The following is a 16150-nucleotide window of genomic DNA, read 5'->3' on the forward strand; positions in this document are numbered from 1 at the left end:
ATAATAAATCAATGCCTGCAAATCATAGTATAGAGGTGTCATCGACCGCTGGACTGGATACAGTGCCAGGTCATAGATCTTACCAGGTCGTCTACTGTACTGTCTAGTTAGGATAGACTCTTTAAGAAGGTTGTCATAGCAACCAGGGAAAGTTTTATTGCTCCTTTGCATACTATAGTTTACCTTGACGGCTAACATCACTTACTAGACTGAGGAAACTTGACCACGATATCAGGACAACAGATCGCCTGACGCTAGCAGTTTGTATGCTAGCCCTGAGCTGTGTTGGAGTAAACTTCATCCACAGCAATGGCGCCGTAGGCAGCTGCTTCTGTTTCCTGCACAAAAACGAGTCTTTTGATGTGCAGCGGAAGGACGATTAGCTCGATTTGTTGTGTATCTCTTCACCATACGCACACTCGACTACAAGATTCTGGAGGTCCTGCTCTGAGCTCTTAGCATTAGGTTTATCAGCTAAAGTTTAGCCGATGCTTTCAGGACCACAACATGTCTGGTTCTCCTTCAGAGCATTTGATTTCATTTGTTCTTGTTTCCTTACCTGCTCTTAACGATTACCGAATATCTAAATCAACCGGGTTTGCATTACGGTGGCATACAAGTGAACCACAGGGCGTCATGGCAGATTAGTCCCAAATAACATCTCCACAAAATGTTGGAGGAATTAAGACTAATTGAGTGAAGCCACGAGCGGCGGCGTTTGATCCGGTGTCAGCAGGTACGATGCTTCATAGATCCGGTGAAGGATTACACGGAGAACCGTGAGGCCTGCAGTGTCGGCGTAACAAACGAAGTACAGGAGAACGGATGTGGGTGTGAAAACGAAGGCAGGAGAAAAAAGTCGATGAAAAGCAACGGGCAGAAATAAGAAACAAAGACGTTATGACTCGGTTGGTTTTACGTTTCAGTTTTCACTCGTTTTTTATTCTCGTACAAAATATTCCTGCATGTTTTAACACGGATTTTACACGAAAGACGGCACCACGGATCCACCGGGTTTGAGAGAGTGTGGAAATGTTTGATTTATAATTTACGTGTGTGTGTGTGTGGGGGGGGGGTGTTAGCTGCAGGATAACTCGGTCTTTCTGCCCAGTTAAAATCGATCCTCCGGCCCTGTCATTTTTCTCGACCTTCAGAAATCAGGGGGAGGGAATCGATAGAGCCGAGCCGTAAATTTCCATCCTGTTCCGTTAGAGCCGCTCTCCGAGGTTAATCCAGGTGCTCTATCCGTCAAAAAGAGGGAGGGAGGGAGGGAGGGAGGGAGGGAGAGCGAGAGGGAGGGTGGGATGGGGGGCGGATGGCTTCAAGCTAAAGCTCCTTAAACGGGAACATCAAAGAACCAGAGCATTGCTTTGTATCCAGCCTGCTGATCGGGATTCAGGCACTATTTGGAAACAGCCTGGCAGGGGGGCAGTTGATGGCACTTAGTCCGCATGGCATTAACACACTTTCCTAAAAAAAAAAAGCCCTCTCATTAAAGGAGTAGTTTTGCTTAAAAAAACAAAAAAACAAAGAAAGAATTCACACAATGCCTCACCACCGTCACCACCACCGTCACCACCACCACCCACTTTACCCTTTACAAGTTGTTCTTTTTACCCCGGGGCTAAAAGCCATGCCGAATAGCTGATAGTGGTTTGCAGACAACATCCTTTTGTCAACACTGATATAGAGATAGATGGTTGAGGAGAGGTCACCTTTAGTGAACCAGGATAAACTGGTAGCTATATTACATCCTGTTAGAGTAAGCAGAGACAAGTCCCAGATGCTTGTAGTCCTTTAAAGTGATAGAACACCAGTGTGTGTGTGTGTGTGTGTGTGTGTGTCATGTTTGTACAGGAAAAATTCAGTAATGAATAGCGTGATAAAAGGAACTGAGGGTCTGATTGAACTCTTTTATCCTCCTTAAGCGAGGCCTGTCTTGTCATTACAGTAAAGCATCTCTTTGTTCTTCCTCAATAACTCTACAGTTACGTCTCCATCATCACGTTAAGTGAAAGTCGGCAAAATAATGTACATCTTATCACATTCCTGATGAGCAGCAGTCAAATATAAACTATAACGTGTCCAACACCAGAGAGAGAGAGAGAGAGAGAGAGAGAGAGAGAGAGAGAGAGAGAGAGAGAGAGAGACACACACACACACACAGAGAGTGTGAGAGAGAGAGTGAGAGAGAGAGAGAGAGAGAGAGAGAGAGAGAGACACACACACAGAGAGTGTGAGAGAGAGAGTGAGAGAGACACACACACAGAGTGAGGGAGAGAGAGAGAGACAGAGAGAGAGACACAGAGAGTGTGAGAGAGAGATAGACAGAGAGAGAGACACAGAGAGTGAGAGAGAGAGAGACACACACACACACACACACAGAGTGTGAGAGAGAGACACACACAGAGTGTGAGAGAGAGAGTGAGAGAGAGAGTGTGTGAGAGAGAGAGAGAGACACACACACAGAGTGAGAGAGAGACAGAGAGAGAGAGACACAGAGAGTGAGAGAGACAGAGAGAGAGACAGTGACAGAGAGACAGAGAGTGAGAGAGAGAGAGAGAGAGAGAGAGAGAGACAGAGAGTGAGAGACAGTGACAGAGAGACAGAGAGAGAGTGAGAAAGAGGGAGAGACAGAGAGAGAGACAGTGACAGAGAGTGAGAGAGAGAGAGACACAGAGTGAGAGACAGTGAGAGAGAGACACAGAGTGAGAGACAGTGACAGAGAGACAGAGAGAGAGAGAGACAGAGAGAGAGAGAGAGAGACAGAGAGAGGTGTGTGGACAGAAAGAATGGAGGACGTTTGATGTCAGGTGTCATGTCATTCATTATTTTTTCTCAATCTAGATTCCGTCCTTAATGAGTGTTGAAAACAGTGTGTTATTGTGTATACACACAGTGTGTTATTGTGTATACACACAGTGTGTTATTGTGTATACACACAGTGTGTTATTGTGTATACACACAGTGTGTTATTGTGTATACACACACATCCATACTCACAGTGTGTTATTGTGTATACACACACATCCATACTCACAGTGTGTTATTGTGTATACACACATCCATACTCACAGTGTGTTATTGTGTATACACACATCCATACTCACAGTGTGTTATTGTGTATACACACATCCATACTCACAGTGTGTTATTGTGTTACACACACATCCATACTCACAGTGTGTTATTGTGTATACACACATCCATACTCACAGTGTGTTATTGTGTATACACACACATCCATACTCACAGTGTTGTGTATACACATATCTATACTCACAGTGTGTTATTGTGTATACACACAGTGTGTTATTGTGTATACACACACATCCATACTCACAGTGTGTTATTGTGTTACACACACATCCATACTCACAGTGTGTTATTGTGTATACACACATCCATACTCACAGTGTGTTATTGTGTATACACACACATCCATACTCACAGTGTGTTATTGTGTATACACTGTGTGTTATTGTGTACACACACATCCATACTCACAGTGTTGTGTATACACATATCCATACTCACAGTGTGTTATTGTGTATACACACACATCCATACTCACAGTGTGTTATTGTGTATACACACACATCCATACTCACAGTGTGTTATTGTGTATACACTGTGTGTTATTGTGTACACACACATCCATACTCACAGTGTTGTGTATACACACATCCATACTCACAGTGTGTTATTGTGTATACACACACATCCATACTCACAGTGTGTTATTGTGTATACACAGTGTGTTATTGTGTATACACACACATCCATACTCACAGTGTGTTATTGTGTATACACAGTGTGTTATTGTGTATACACACACATCCATACTCACAGTGTGTTATTGTGTATACACTGTGTGTTATTGTGTACACACACATCCATACTCACAGTGTGTTATTGTGTATACACACATCCATACTCACAGTGTTGTGTATACACACACATCCATACTCACAGTGTTGTGTATACACACACATCCATACTCACAGTGTGTTATTGTGTATACACACATCCATACTCACAGTGTTGTGTATACACACACATCCATACTCACAGTGTTGTGTATACACACACATCCATACTCACAGTGTGTTATTGTGTATACACACATCCATACTCACAGTGTTGTGTATACACACACATCCATACTCACAGGACTGAACCATTTGACTCCATAACGGGGGGCTTAAATCTGTACACAAGGTTCAACTGAAAAGAAATTGTTCTGATTTATATTCTACAATAAATAGACAGGAAGGCACAAAAACACGCTTACGGTTATGTAAGGATATGCGAAGTGTCGCACGCCTTCTGGTGATCGAAAGGCTCATTGTGTGTTCAGCTTTCTATTAGAACAACACAGCAACATAGCTTCTGTAAACACTTTAACACTTTAACACTGATCGTCTGTGCAATGAAATGAGTTTCCCCAAAAGGATTTATTTAATCTAACGAGCGAAAGGTAACGTAGTGAGTGAAGCTGCTGTGTAACTCGAGCGATGATGAAGGTTGAGTCTCAGAGGGCTGTCAATCAAGCGTGCTGGTTAGAACGTTAGGCCTCGCCCATCAGGACCGTTTCGGACGGAGCCGATCGGCGGCGTGACGCGTGGAATCGTGTGCAGTTACTGTATATAAAGGCTGATGTTTCTCACTAGCTAGACTTTCTGACACAACTGTGTCTCTTTAGCAGCAACTGGCTGTCCCCAAGTGACCTCTGACCTCACGACGATCCGCTCACTTTCCCCCTGCGCTTTTTCCTCCCGATTGTCCTTCCGCATGCCTGAATCTGAAAGAGGCTCCTAAAAGCCCCGTGGCATTGTGGGAAGGCTTTGTCCTGGAGCGCCGCTCGTTTTGGCCTTTTTACCCTCACAGAATCGCCGCTTTTCTTCGGCTCTGCTGGAAGTCCGTGCAGCTGTTTTGGTGGCCTTTTCAGATGGAGGAAGAGGACGAGTGCAGAGTCTGTTGTTGTTCTGGTCCCCTGGGGTTCGACAGGCTCGACGGTGCCCTCTTCTGGAGCGTCTCGCCTGCAAACTCTACTTCCTGTCTGTTTCTTATTTATTCTCGTCTCATCTTTTGGTTTTAAAACTTTATTTTATTTCCTGACAGTTTTTAAGTCTGTCTCTGATGCCAATGCACATCAGATTTATGATCTTAAAGGTAAAGTTGTAAACGTTTAACTGTCTTACGCCACAATTGACGGTGGCTGTAGAGGGCGCTAAAAATGACGGTAACATTAACATGAAAGGAACGCTTAAAGGTTTTACGACCTAAAGTCAAACTCTGCCTCGTATCCGTAACTGAGACAAGATGACGACCTCTTTACATAAAACCTGTTTATAACAGAAGTCTTTAAGTGTTAAAATATGAGAGCTTTAAATTCAGATTCAAAACTGTAAAACAATTCTGGTGTGAGGATAAAACCAGCGTGAGGGAAATGTTATCCTGAGCTGTATAGAGTTTTGCTCACATTTCCAGCACTAGAACTTTGCGGTTACTTTACACCTTTTACTTTTCAGTGTTTTGTGAGAGCAGGAAAACCTGTTAAAAACTTGTTCATGCTAATCACATACACACACGACATACACGGTGAATAGAGAATAGTCTGAGACACAAAACCATGTCCTGCTCATAGGAACTGTCTTAGATCCTGGTAAGAACACTCGTTCTTTAGAAAGAAACAAATACACAGAACTGCTGATGCTGATCAATTTTTATCGTCCATCACACGGCCAGGCGTTAGTGTGTGTTTGTGTGTGGGGTGTGTGTGTGTGTGTGGATATGTGTGTGGGTGTTTGTATATGTGTGTGTGTATGTGGGTGGGTGTGTGTATGTATATGTGTGTGTGTGTGTTTGTATATGTGTGTGTGTGTATGTGGGTGTGTGTGTGTGCATGCTAAACTAATTTTGTTTGAGTGTGTGAGTGAGTGTGTGTGTGTGGTGTGGTGGTGAGTGAGTGTGTGTGAGTGAGAGTGTGTGTGGGGGGGTATGGGCGTGTGGGGTGTGTGTGGGGGGGTATGTGTGTGTGTGTGAGTGTGTGAGTATGTGTGTGTGGGGGGGTGGTATGGGTGTGGGGGGGGTATGGGTGAGTGAGTGTGTGTGGGTGTGTGTGTGTGTGTGCTAGACTAATGCAGCAAGACTGGATGTCTATGTGGGTGTACAAAGATTTGGTCAATTTTGTCTGTGTGTGTGTGAGAGTGTGTGTGTGTGTGTGTGTGTGTGTGTGTGTGTGTGTGTGTGTGTGTGTGTGTGTGTGTGTGATGACTGTGACAGCCTGGTTAAGGCTATAATTTGGTCTTATGCCAAGCTTCAGTGACTTTGGGACTCAGTGTTTGGGAGTTCAGCAGACAGAAAGGGTGTGTATAACTTGTCTTGTTTACGTGTGTGTGTGTGTGTGTGTGTGTGTGTGGCAGAAAGTGTGGGTGTGTGATTGATTCATAGTCACAGGTACGGAGACGACAGGTCGACGCAGTCAACATCAAATACATCTTAAAGAGAGCGTCTCTAGCCAGATTGTCTGAGGGAACAGATATCCAGTTACCTGCAGAGGAAACGTCTCAAATTTAAACGTCAAATGTAAACATGTGACACGGCGTCTTAATGACTCTAATAACTAAACTCTGGTTAGTCTGTCACGTCACTTCAAGGTTGTAACACACACCCCTCCGTTCAGTACTTCACGACTCTGTCAGTTATTGTGTAGTAATTACACAAATACTCTACATGTACAGTGGAGAATCTATCGAGTTCACACAAACAATAGTGCCGGCTGTTGGACAGCGAACCGTGCGTTGGCTTATCAGGCTGTTCCTTATTAAATTACGGGATCCAGAGAACAACGTAGTCGTACCCAGTTATCTGTTTTTTTCCATACTGCTGTCACAAAGACGTTCTGCGAAAGCTTGCTATTCTCGGCTAACACGATGATGACAATTAGCCTTATCCAATACAAATTAAAGAAAAGTGCCAGTAATGAAATCTAATTGTTAGGTGTTTCCTGCTCTCGCGTCCCAGCGGTAGCGTTCGCCTGTACCGGTTTTTGTGTGTGTGTCGTTTAATGAGAGTGCGGTGGCTGCCACGCTACGGTCGAAGCAGGTCGCTCGTATCTGGTTCACTGCGGCACCCGAGTGCGAGTTAGAGATTTCCCAGAATCCCCTGTGCCCTGCACTCATTTATACTGCCTCTCATTAGCCTGATTGATCTCCTCTCTCTCTCTCTCTCTCTCTCTCTCGCTCTTTCTCTCGATTCAATAAATGCATTATTGACATGGATTTTACAAATGACATCAGTGTCCAGGCAAACAACTGTCATTTGATTAAAAGGACAAACTTTCTTACATTTAAACAAACAAAAAGGAAGTGAATCCTCTCACTCGCTTTCTCTCTCTCCTTCGCTTCTCTCAGGACTAATGATCAGCTGGTGGCTTTCCTTTCCAAGTATCGCAACATGAACTTCATTAAGTCTCATGGGAGAGATAATGCTCGGTGAGTATGAGCTGGAACAGAAAGGTTTATTTCACACAGTCCATAGAAATTCGGATTAGGGAAAATGATATCAATGCGTTAGCATTTACTTCTGTAAAGGATCTTAAAGCCTCCTGCTCTTAAGTTCTTGATCAGGCCGTCCTTAAAAATATTCCTGTTTGCCGTAACCCGACCGACGCTGTCAATTTAGGACCGACTCAATTTTTTATTTATTTATTTTTGCATTAAGTCCGACCGACTTGCCAGGTTGTAAATTTGCGTTAACACCGACCAATTTTTTAATTTTTTTTACTCTTCAAACAACTAATACAAAAGCAATAAAATAATATTAATTATATTTTAGTACGTATTGTAAATATATAAATCGCCTCGGCCTACATACAAACAAAGGCTACGTCCTTTCTTTTAAGTAAAAACCCGTGACATCATCAATGTTTACACTATTGGTTACCGGATGTCACACTACGGCCTGTGCGTTCGCTTCGTCTCATTCTCTCTCATTCACTGTCAGAGACGACGGGTCGCGCTCGGTAATGATGGCTGCAGTAAACAAAATGTTCGCGGTCACCGTTTAAAGTCGTACGGGTTCGGGCACCATAATCTAAAAAACGTCATTAAAACAGCTCGACACCGCTTTAACTTGGCGGTTGCAAATTAGGTTTACGACGATGCGCCCGAGGGCACGGGATGAAGACCCGGTCAGTGACGTCACGATATGCTAATTTGTATAAAGTCATACCTATGCTAATTTGTATAAAGTCACAGATTAGTACGCAAACTCAGTATGAGCATTCCGTCAGATGTCCGTGTTGTAATAATAGCAGTAATATAATGTAGAGGAGGTGAAAAAGTTTGCCATGTGGGATTTATTGCCCTCTGCAGATTTATCAGAAAGCAGGGCCTGGACCGGCTCTTCTACGAGTGTGATACACACATGTGGCGCCTGGGGGACAGGAAGATTCCAGAAGGCATTGCTGTGGATGGAGGCTCTGATTGGTTCTTGCTAAATCGCGCCTTCGTGGAGTACGTGATCAACTCCGATGACGACTTGGTCACCAGCATGAAGCGATTCTACGCTTACACTCTCTTGCCAGCCGAGGTGAGTTAGCTCAAGGTGTTACGGGACGTTATAAAATATTCCATCAGCAACTCGAGTAAAACAAAGCCGAGTTTTCGAAGCCGTACACTTAGGAGCGGTGTGTTAAGCGTGTAAAGTGAATGGTTTTAATTACAGCGGTGTTAGAAAAGAAAAGAGGTGTGATTCTTTATCCTGCCTGGCTTTAGTAATTCTCCCCTCAGGTATTGGATTCTGGCCTAAGAAAAGCAGACTCCTTTTTTTTTTTCCAACAGATGTAGACATTTAAAAAAGCAGACCTCCTGGTAAGGCAGCCCTGTATACCATCCGTCTTCATTTTATCTGATGTCATTAGTTCTCTCTCTATCTCTTCCTCTCTGCAGTCGTTTTTTCACACTGTGCTGGAGAACAGTCCTCACTGCGAGAGCATGGTGGACAACAACCTGCGTATCACCAACTGGAACCGGAAACTGGGCTGCAAGTGCCAGTATAAGCACATTGTGGACTGGTGTGGTTGCTCTCCCAATGACTTCAAACCGTCTGATCTTCCACGCTTCCAGGTAAAACCATGTTAAACCTCTGTTTCTGACCCATAACCTTTTATCCAGTGGGTTCAGGACAACAGGTCATGTTTTTGAACCTGAAAGCAGACCAGAAAACCAACCTCGATCTGTGAAGTTTCCTTCAATTAAACCATGTAGAACTTCGGGGGGCATAGTGGCTTAGTGGTTAGCACGTTCACCTCATACCTCCAGGGTTGGGAGTTCGATTCCCGCCTCCGCCTTGTGTGTGTGGAGTTTGCATGTTCTCCCCGTGCCTCGGGGGTTTCCTCCGGGTACTCCGGTTTCCTCCCCCGGTCCAAAGACATGCATGGTAGGTTGATTGGCATCTCTGGAAAATTGTCCGTAGTGTGTGAGTGTGTGAGTGAATGAGTGTGTGTGTGTGTGTGTGTGTGTGTGTGTGTGAGTGAATGAGAGTGTGTGTGTGCCCTGTGATGGGTTGGCACTCCGTCCAGGGTGTATCCTGCCTCGATGCCTGATGACGCCTGAGATAGGCACAGACTCCCCGTGACCCGAGAAGTTCGGATAAGCGGTAGAAGATGTATGAATGAATGAATGAATGTAGAACTTCATGGTACAATCTGCTGAAACTCTTTGCTGGAACTGCATCCGTTCCTCAGGTGGATTCAGGTTGAGTCGTAAGTCAAATTTGCGATGGTCTTGCTCCCCTAAATGAGCCTAGAACACACCTTGAAGCTTTTAGTCCTCTTCAGACCTCTTCCTATTTTATACTTCTTTGGCACTCGTATTTATCTAAAACAGCCGAGGCAGAATCCAATCCGAGTCGTGAGCTGAGCTGTAGAGCGTTAAGGTACTTGCTCGCTCTCTGGCAGCCATCGGTCTTGAACTCACCACCTTCTGGTACCTCGAGCAGAAGCTTTGTCTGAGACAAGCTGAAGTGTCCAGTGGGGAAGTGGAAAAGATCTTACACATACCTCTTTAGTCCTTACCAAGTCAGACCAAGATTTGGGCTGAAGAGAGCAAACAGAGAGGAACAGTTCATTAGCTACACTCACTTAACGCCTTCATAGTGTTAATGCTACGAATCCACACCTGAACTGAACACAGAAACAATCTGCACTAGACCCTTTTACAGCCATTTAATTTGCCTGGAACAAACAGCTAATAGCGCAGGACGGGTTTGCCAGCCAGAGCCGATCTCCGCTCCGATTAGAAATCCGATGAGACTCAACAGGAAGTGGAGCCATGCTAACGCGTGCGAGCGAGGATCTGTAATTAACCGTCGCCGGCATGAGATCGATGGCGAAGGCGGCTTCCCATCAAACGGCGCAGATAGCGCGTACGATGGGAACGTGATCGTGGTCTCAGACTACAACAGAGTCACGGTTTCTTTCCTCCTGTCATAAAATCTTCCATCGCTCTGGGGAACGAGTGGGAGTGTGAGATGGAGTATGGATTCAGTAGGAGAAGGAGTTGGGCTCCATTTTCTCCACAGACTTTGCCAAAGCTGCTGCTTTTGTTTCCATCTCCTTTGTCTGCAAGTGAGCAGCTTTTTTCTCTTTTTGCAGTCTTTTCCCTTTTTTCTTACCTTTTCATGGCTTACTTCCCCCCCCCCCCCTGTCTTTCTCTGTATGGCTCATATTTTTTAACCCTTAAAAATTCATCGGTATCTGTAGCCGTTTCTATAAATTCTTTGTATTTCTATTTTAATTTTTTACCCATCTGTCTTTTGCTAATAAATTAAGTTCAACTCTTTCTTTTATTTTTGTAATTTTCTGCCGTTTCCTTGTTTTTAACTTCCTTTTTTTAACTCTATATTTTTTCATTCTTTTCCTTTAAGCGTTTGTTTTCTACTTTTTTTTTTTGCATTCTATAAATATCTTTTCACTCAATTTAACTTCGTTATTTCTTTGTTTCTTTCCGTCGTCTGCTTGTTTCTTTCCGTTCTGAAGTTTTCTTTAATTCATGGCATTGATGTTTAATTCCGGTCTCATGTGGCATGATCCCGGTGGACCTTCTCTTTTGTGACATCGACACTGCAAGCTTTCTTTCACTCTCGGGCCTCAGAACGTCTGAAGCGACCGACCTTAAATGAAATGTGTGAGATGCCGCGGTATGTGGTGTTTAAAAAAAAGTCCAGAGTGCATAAAGACCAAAGAGAAATTACACGCTGAGATATTTGAGATCTTCTTGCTGCACTGGTAATTAGTGTTTCCTTTCCTTTCCTGTGGGTGTGTGTGTGTGTGTGTGTGTGTGTGTGTGTTTCGGTTGGCCCCGCAGCTGAGGATGAGTTGTTCATAAGAGGAAAAGAGGCGGAGCCCAGGCACTTCAAAATAACTAGCACAATTTAAGCACTTCTAACCGTGGTTTGAAATTCACCCTGGCAGCCTTCAATTGACTATCAGTACTGAAAAGCAGCATGTGAAAGGGCCCCTGTGATCAACTGCTGTGGTTAACCATTTCAAGTCTATCCTGGGAGAAGAGGGGGAGGGGGTGCGAGAGTTTTGCCGCCCATTAAGTGCATAAGCACAGCTATGGCTATTGAGTAATTACCCTCCGACAATGCTTCGTCTCTTGCAGCGGCATCTGAAAGACCGGGGACAAAGGGACGGCTGACGGGAGCTTGAAATGCGTCGTGGCAGTTCGGTCCGTTCACAAGCCTCTGAAATAGCTTCCTGGGCACAGACGCTCTAAATCACCTCTAAGACTCCCTCTTAACCCTCGTCCAGTCCAGCCTTTTTTTTTTAGGAGCGTCACTATTTTAAACTCTAAGTGATGTTTGTTATTAGACATTTTCCATGTTTAAAAGGCTTCGTGGAGGATAAAAGATTAAATAATTAAAACCAGAGACCAGCTATTCGACTACTTCTGTCTATACACACTTATACGTTAACGTCTGTGTATTTTAGGACTTTTTCTACTCTCCAAACCAGATTTTAATTCAATTTATTCAGTTCTCTCATTTCACAGAAGGGTTTTTGGTTCCCTTTTATGTTAGCGAGCTGATTTTTCTGAATAGCTGAAGTTGATGAAGTGTGTTGACTGACGTGCAAACGTTGTGCTTCACTTTGATTTTTATTTTTACCATCAATCGCATCTCCTGAGAATAGAGCTCTATCTATCTTTGCCTCTTTTTCTTCCCTGTGCTGGATTGCACGCTCTTTCCAATTTCTGCTTGCCATCTGATCTTTCCTGTCTGTTCTCTGTATTCCTATCCACTCTGTTCTTTCCAAAAAATCATTGCACTGTCTCTCAACATCCTCCTCTGCCTCCTCTGTCTTTCTTTTTTCTTTCATAGCAAACGGCTCGGCCCACGTTTTTTGCTCGCAAGTTTGAGGCCAGCGTGAATCAGGAGATCGTGAATCAGCTGGATGCCTTCCTATTTGGAAGCTATCCTCAAGGGACTCCAGGACTTAAAGCCTACTGGGAGAACGTATATGATGAACCTGATGGAGTCCACAGCCTCAGTGATTCGCTTCTCACCCACTACCATGCCTTCGCCCGCCTCGGCCTGGCACGAGCCACAAACTCCCTGCAAGGAGACGCTCATGACAACCATTGTAGGTCAGTACTGTTTTTTTTTTATATATATCTGCTATATAAAGCTTTATGTAACTCTGGTGAACTGAACGTGGCCTACGTGGCACGTTACCCCAATAACCACTGAGGTGAACACCACAGACAGAACGTTCTGGAGATTAAAACAAGTGCAGTGCATTTTCCATTCAGGAAAGAAGCACGGGTTCATTCAGCCTCAAACAGACCTATGTACGTTGTTAGGAGTAGTTCCCACCTTCTAACACAAGGAGGGGTGAAGGAGACTCAGGAGGGGTTGTAGAACACAACGAGCTGCTTGTTGCCAGTTTTGGGTGTGTGAAGGGCAGAAGGAGAGTTCTGTTTTGGCATACCACTGTGACATGAGCCATAAGAGGATTGGAGGTTGGGTGTGTGAATAGGGTCTCTGTTAATGTTTACGGCCGCTGTAAATGTTTGCTGTTCAGCTTGGCCAGAGGAGCAGGAGGTCCTCCAGCATCGGCTGGAATACTGATGAGTCTAGGATGGAGTTCTTGCCAGGAGAAGTTTTATTTGCACTTCCACAGATCTCTTGGTCCTCCAGTGTATTCCATAAAAGCCCTCTTTTTGTTACTAATTCATTTATTGGTTATAACCTGGCTGGATGTTTAGCTGTTGTCTTGAGCCACACAGTATATATTTTTTGTTAGCTCCTGATATTGCATTATCACAGTCCTTTATGTCGTGTTGTCCTGACTAGACATGCATATGTATACCTTAAAGGTGCGGTCTCTGTTGTTTGAAAGCCAATGTCGACATTTCTAATCACCAAAACAAACACGCCCGTAACCCAAACGGGTCCCACCCCTGTATCGATAGCTCCGCCCACACATACATACGTAGCCCGGGCGACTAACAGAAAGAAACGTGTCTTTATCATAGCTGAAGGGAAGAACAATACGATTGTAGATAAACAAACAAGCAAAAATGCCACACAAGCATAATGATGTAAAGGACAAAGGCATATATTAGTTCTGTGTAACAAAGCAAAACCAATGTTACTCACCTATCGAGAAGGAAAAAAGCGCCTCGGCGTCTTAAGTAAAGTCGGCCACATATTCACAGGTCGGAGTTTCCCGAGTCGATAACTCCTGAGCTAAACGCTGTTACTACACAAAACGCGGTTGTAGCTGCCTCTCTACATTACTACGATAGAAAAGAGGTGTTATTTGTGTAGTAACAGCGTTTAGCTCAGGAGTTATTGACTCGGGAAACTCCAACCTGTGAATATGTGGCCGACTTCCTGCTCCTTCAGTTCTCTCCAGCGCTGGAAAGCTGATCCTATATTAACACGTCCTACTTCTTGTCCTTATCGTAAGTCTTTCTTCTCTTTCTTTGTTTTTATCCTCCGTGTCGATGTTAAAACCTCTTTCTGCTAATGTCACACATGCGCACCGAACACTCTCTCCGCCCATATCGACAAGCCCTGCCCCTTTCTGCTCATTGGCTACATATTTGTTTTGTTTTTTGTTTTGATTTTTGTTTATTATTCGGCCCGACTCTGTTTTCTGAAGCCTTTGTCAAAAATCGGAGACCGCACCTTTAACGTTATTTACACAGGCGTATGGAAACTAAGCCGGGGTAATTGCAGCTTTCTGACACGAAACTATTTTCTCACCAGGTACTTCGCTATGGGACATCTTGTGGCTGTCCATATATACTTCCTATATGATGAGTTCCAGGGATACCTGGTGAAGCATCATGCAACCAATCTGGCTACCAGCAAGCTGGAAACCCTGGAGACCTGGGTGATGCCTAAGAAGTTCTTCAAATTCACCAACTCACCAAACAATTTTAACAGACTGCAATATGCTGAGGTAAGGCAGACTAGAGTCGGTCTGAAGCTTGAGGTTCCAGTATGAAGTGAGAGCGATCTCTGTTACGCACGTACACAAACTCGTGTTAAAAGGGTTGGTGAAAGTACGAGCACGTTTGTGCAAGTCAACAAGCAAAGGTTTATTTTACTGCCTCTGTCAGAACGACGTACAGACGTCCGGCCGAGTAAATAAGAGAAAATAACATTTAGATTAGAATCAGGAAGGATTGTCTTTTAGGTGATTCATGCTTTAAACAATGAATTGACTCTTCTTGTGCTTCTTCTTTTTTTTTCTCCATGATGGAGATCGCACCCTCAGCAGAACCACATGTAAGTGAGTCGGTGTTCGGTCATTTACGGTCTGTTGTTGGACGATGAAAAACCGTCTGTACTAAACAAAATGGTTCGGTTGATTAAAACAAATAAATAAGAGAGATTTCAGAACAATGGATGGTTTGTTCTTGCCCGTGGCAGTAAAAATGCTCTGGCAGTATATATGTGCAAATGCTCACACGCCGTCTGCACTGAAAGGAAATTGACCTCTGAATATTATTGGTAATCTTACTCTGCTGTGCATTCCGCCTGACATACTCCGTTAAGCAAGCAATAATTCAGACGTCCTTCATTGATTTAGCTGTCAGCCTGTGCCGTACCTATCATCTTGCCCTTTGGCATAATCAGTGATTTGTCTGCCAGGAGTGTGTGTGTGTGTGTGTGTGTGTTGGGGAGGGTGAAATAATGACTGCATGCTTTGATGCACCAGGTTTATCTGCTGTAAGATGAAAGGGTGGTTGGGTCACATGCAGAGATGAAGGAAGTTAGGAGTCTTTTAACAGGACAAGTTTGTATCAGGCACGTTTGCCTCACACCTCCAGGGTCGAGGGTTTGATTCCCACCTCCACCGTGTGTGTGTGGAGTTTGCATGTTCTCCCCGTGCCTCGGGGGTTTCCTCCGGGTACTCCGGTTTCCTCCCCCGGTCCAAAGACATGCATGGTAGGTTGATTGGCATCTCTGGGAAATTGTCCGTAGTGTGTGAGTGTGTGAGTGAATGAGAGTGTGTGTGTGCCCTGTGATGGGTTGGCACTCCGTCCAGGGTGTATCCTGCCTCGATGCCCGATGACGCCTGAGATAGGCACAGGCTCCCCGTGACCCGAGAAGTTCGGATAAGCGGTAGAAGATGAATGAATGAATGAATGAAAGTATGTAACAGGAAACCTGGTCTCTTCTAACAGCTCTTCTTGGTGTGAATGTGTGTCGATATCCGTAATCATCGGAGTGGCCGGCGTGTTGTGTAGAAAGAAAACCGAGGATGATATTTGGTGCTGTAAGCCACGTAAACCTTCGTACGGCGTTCAGCAATCTTTAAAAGCAAGCTTTTAAAATGGTGCCACTTGTTTGGTTTAGGGAAAAGAGAAGAAGTCTTGTTTTGGAGAATACTGACACAAGCGAGTCTTCTATCTGTTTTACTGACAAATCCCAGACGCTCGGAATAGGAAACACGGTGTAGAAATGTTAGACTTACAGAAGCAGCCTTAGGAGTCTGGCACTAGATAACTCCCAGTCTCCTACCCACCTTCTCCACTGCCATAAATACGCTCAGTGGGAGTCCAAAGTGGGCACGGGAAGACAAAACCGTGGACAGGTTTGACATTCATTTCATGCTGTT

At 44.4% G+C, this 16150-nt stretch overlaps 1 protein-coding gene and 1 long non-coding RNA gene across 2 annotated transcripts in view; one reads left to right on the forward strand and one right to left on the reverse strand.

The window, feature by feature from the left end:
* The window catches only part of xylt1 (xylosyltransferase I), a 65314-nt gene that overhangs the window by 43016 nt on the left and 6148 nt on the right, over window positions 1–16150 (forward strand). The window contains exons 5-9 of the mRNA XM_027156838.2: window positions 7419–7499; window positions 8382–8598; window positions 8958–9134; window positions 12394–12659; window positions 14290–14485. Coding sequence (XP_027012639.2) covers window positions 7419–7499; window positions 8382–8598; window positions 8958–9134; window positions 12394–12659; window positions 14290–14485 — 937 coding nt within the window. The remainder of the gene's footprint in view (window positions 1–7418; window positions 7500–8381; window positions 8599–8957; window positions 9135–12393; window positions 12660–14289; window positions 14486–16150) is intronic.
* The window catches only part of LOC113649191, an 85527-nt gene that overhangs the window by 37296 nt on the left and 32081 nt on the right, over window positions 1–16150 (reverse strand). The window lies entirely within an intron of this gene.

The sequence above is a fragment of the Tachysurus fulvidraco genome, chromosome 15 (genome assembly GCF_022655615.1).
Source record: "Tachysurus fulvidraco isolate hzauxx_2018 chromosome 15, HZAU_PFXX_2.0, whole genome shotgun sequence".
Taxonomy (NCBI): Eukaryota; Metazoa; Chordata; class Actinopteri; order Siluriformes; family Bagridae; genus Tachysurus; species Tachysurus fulvidraco.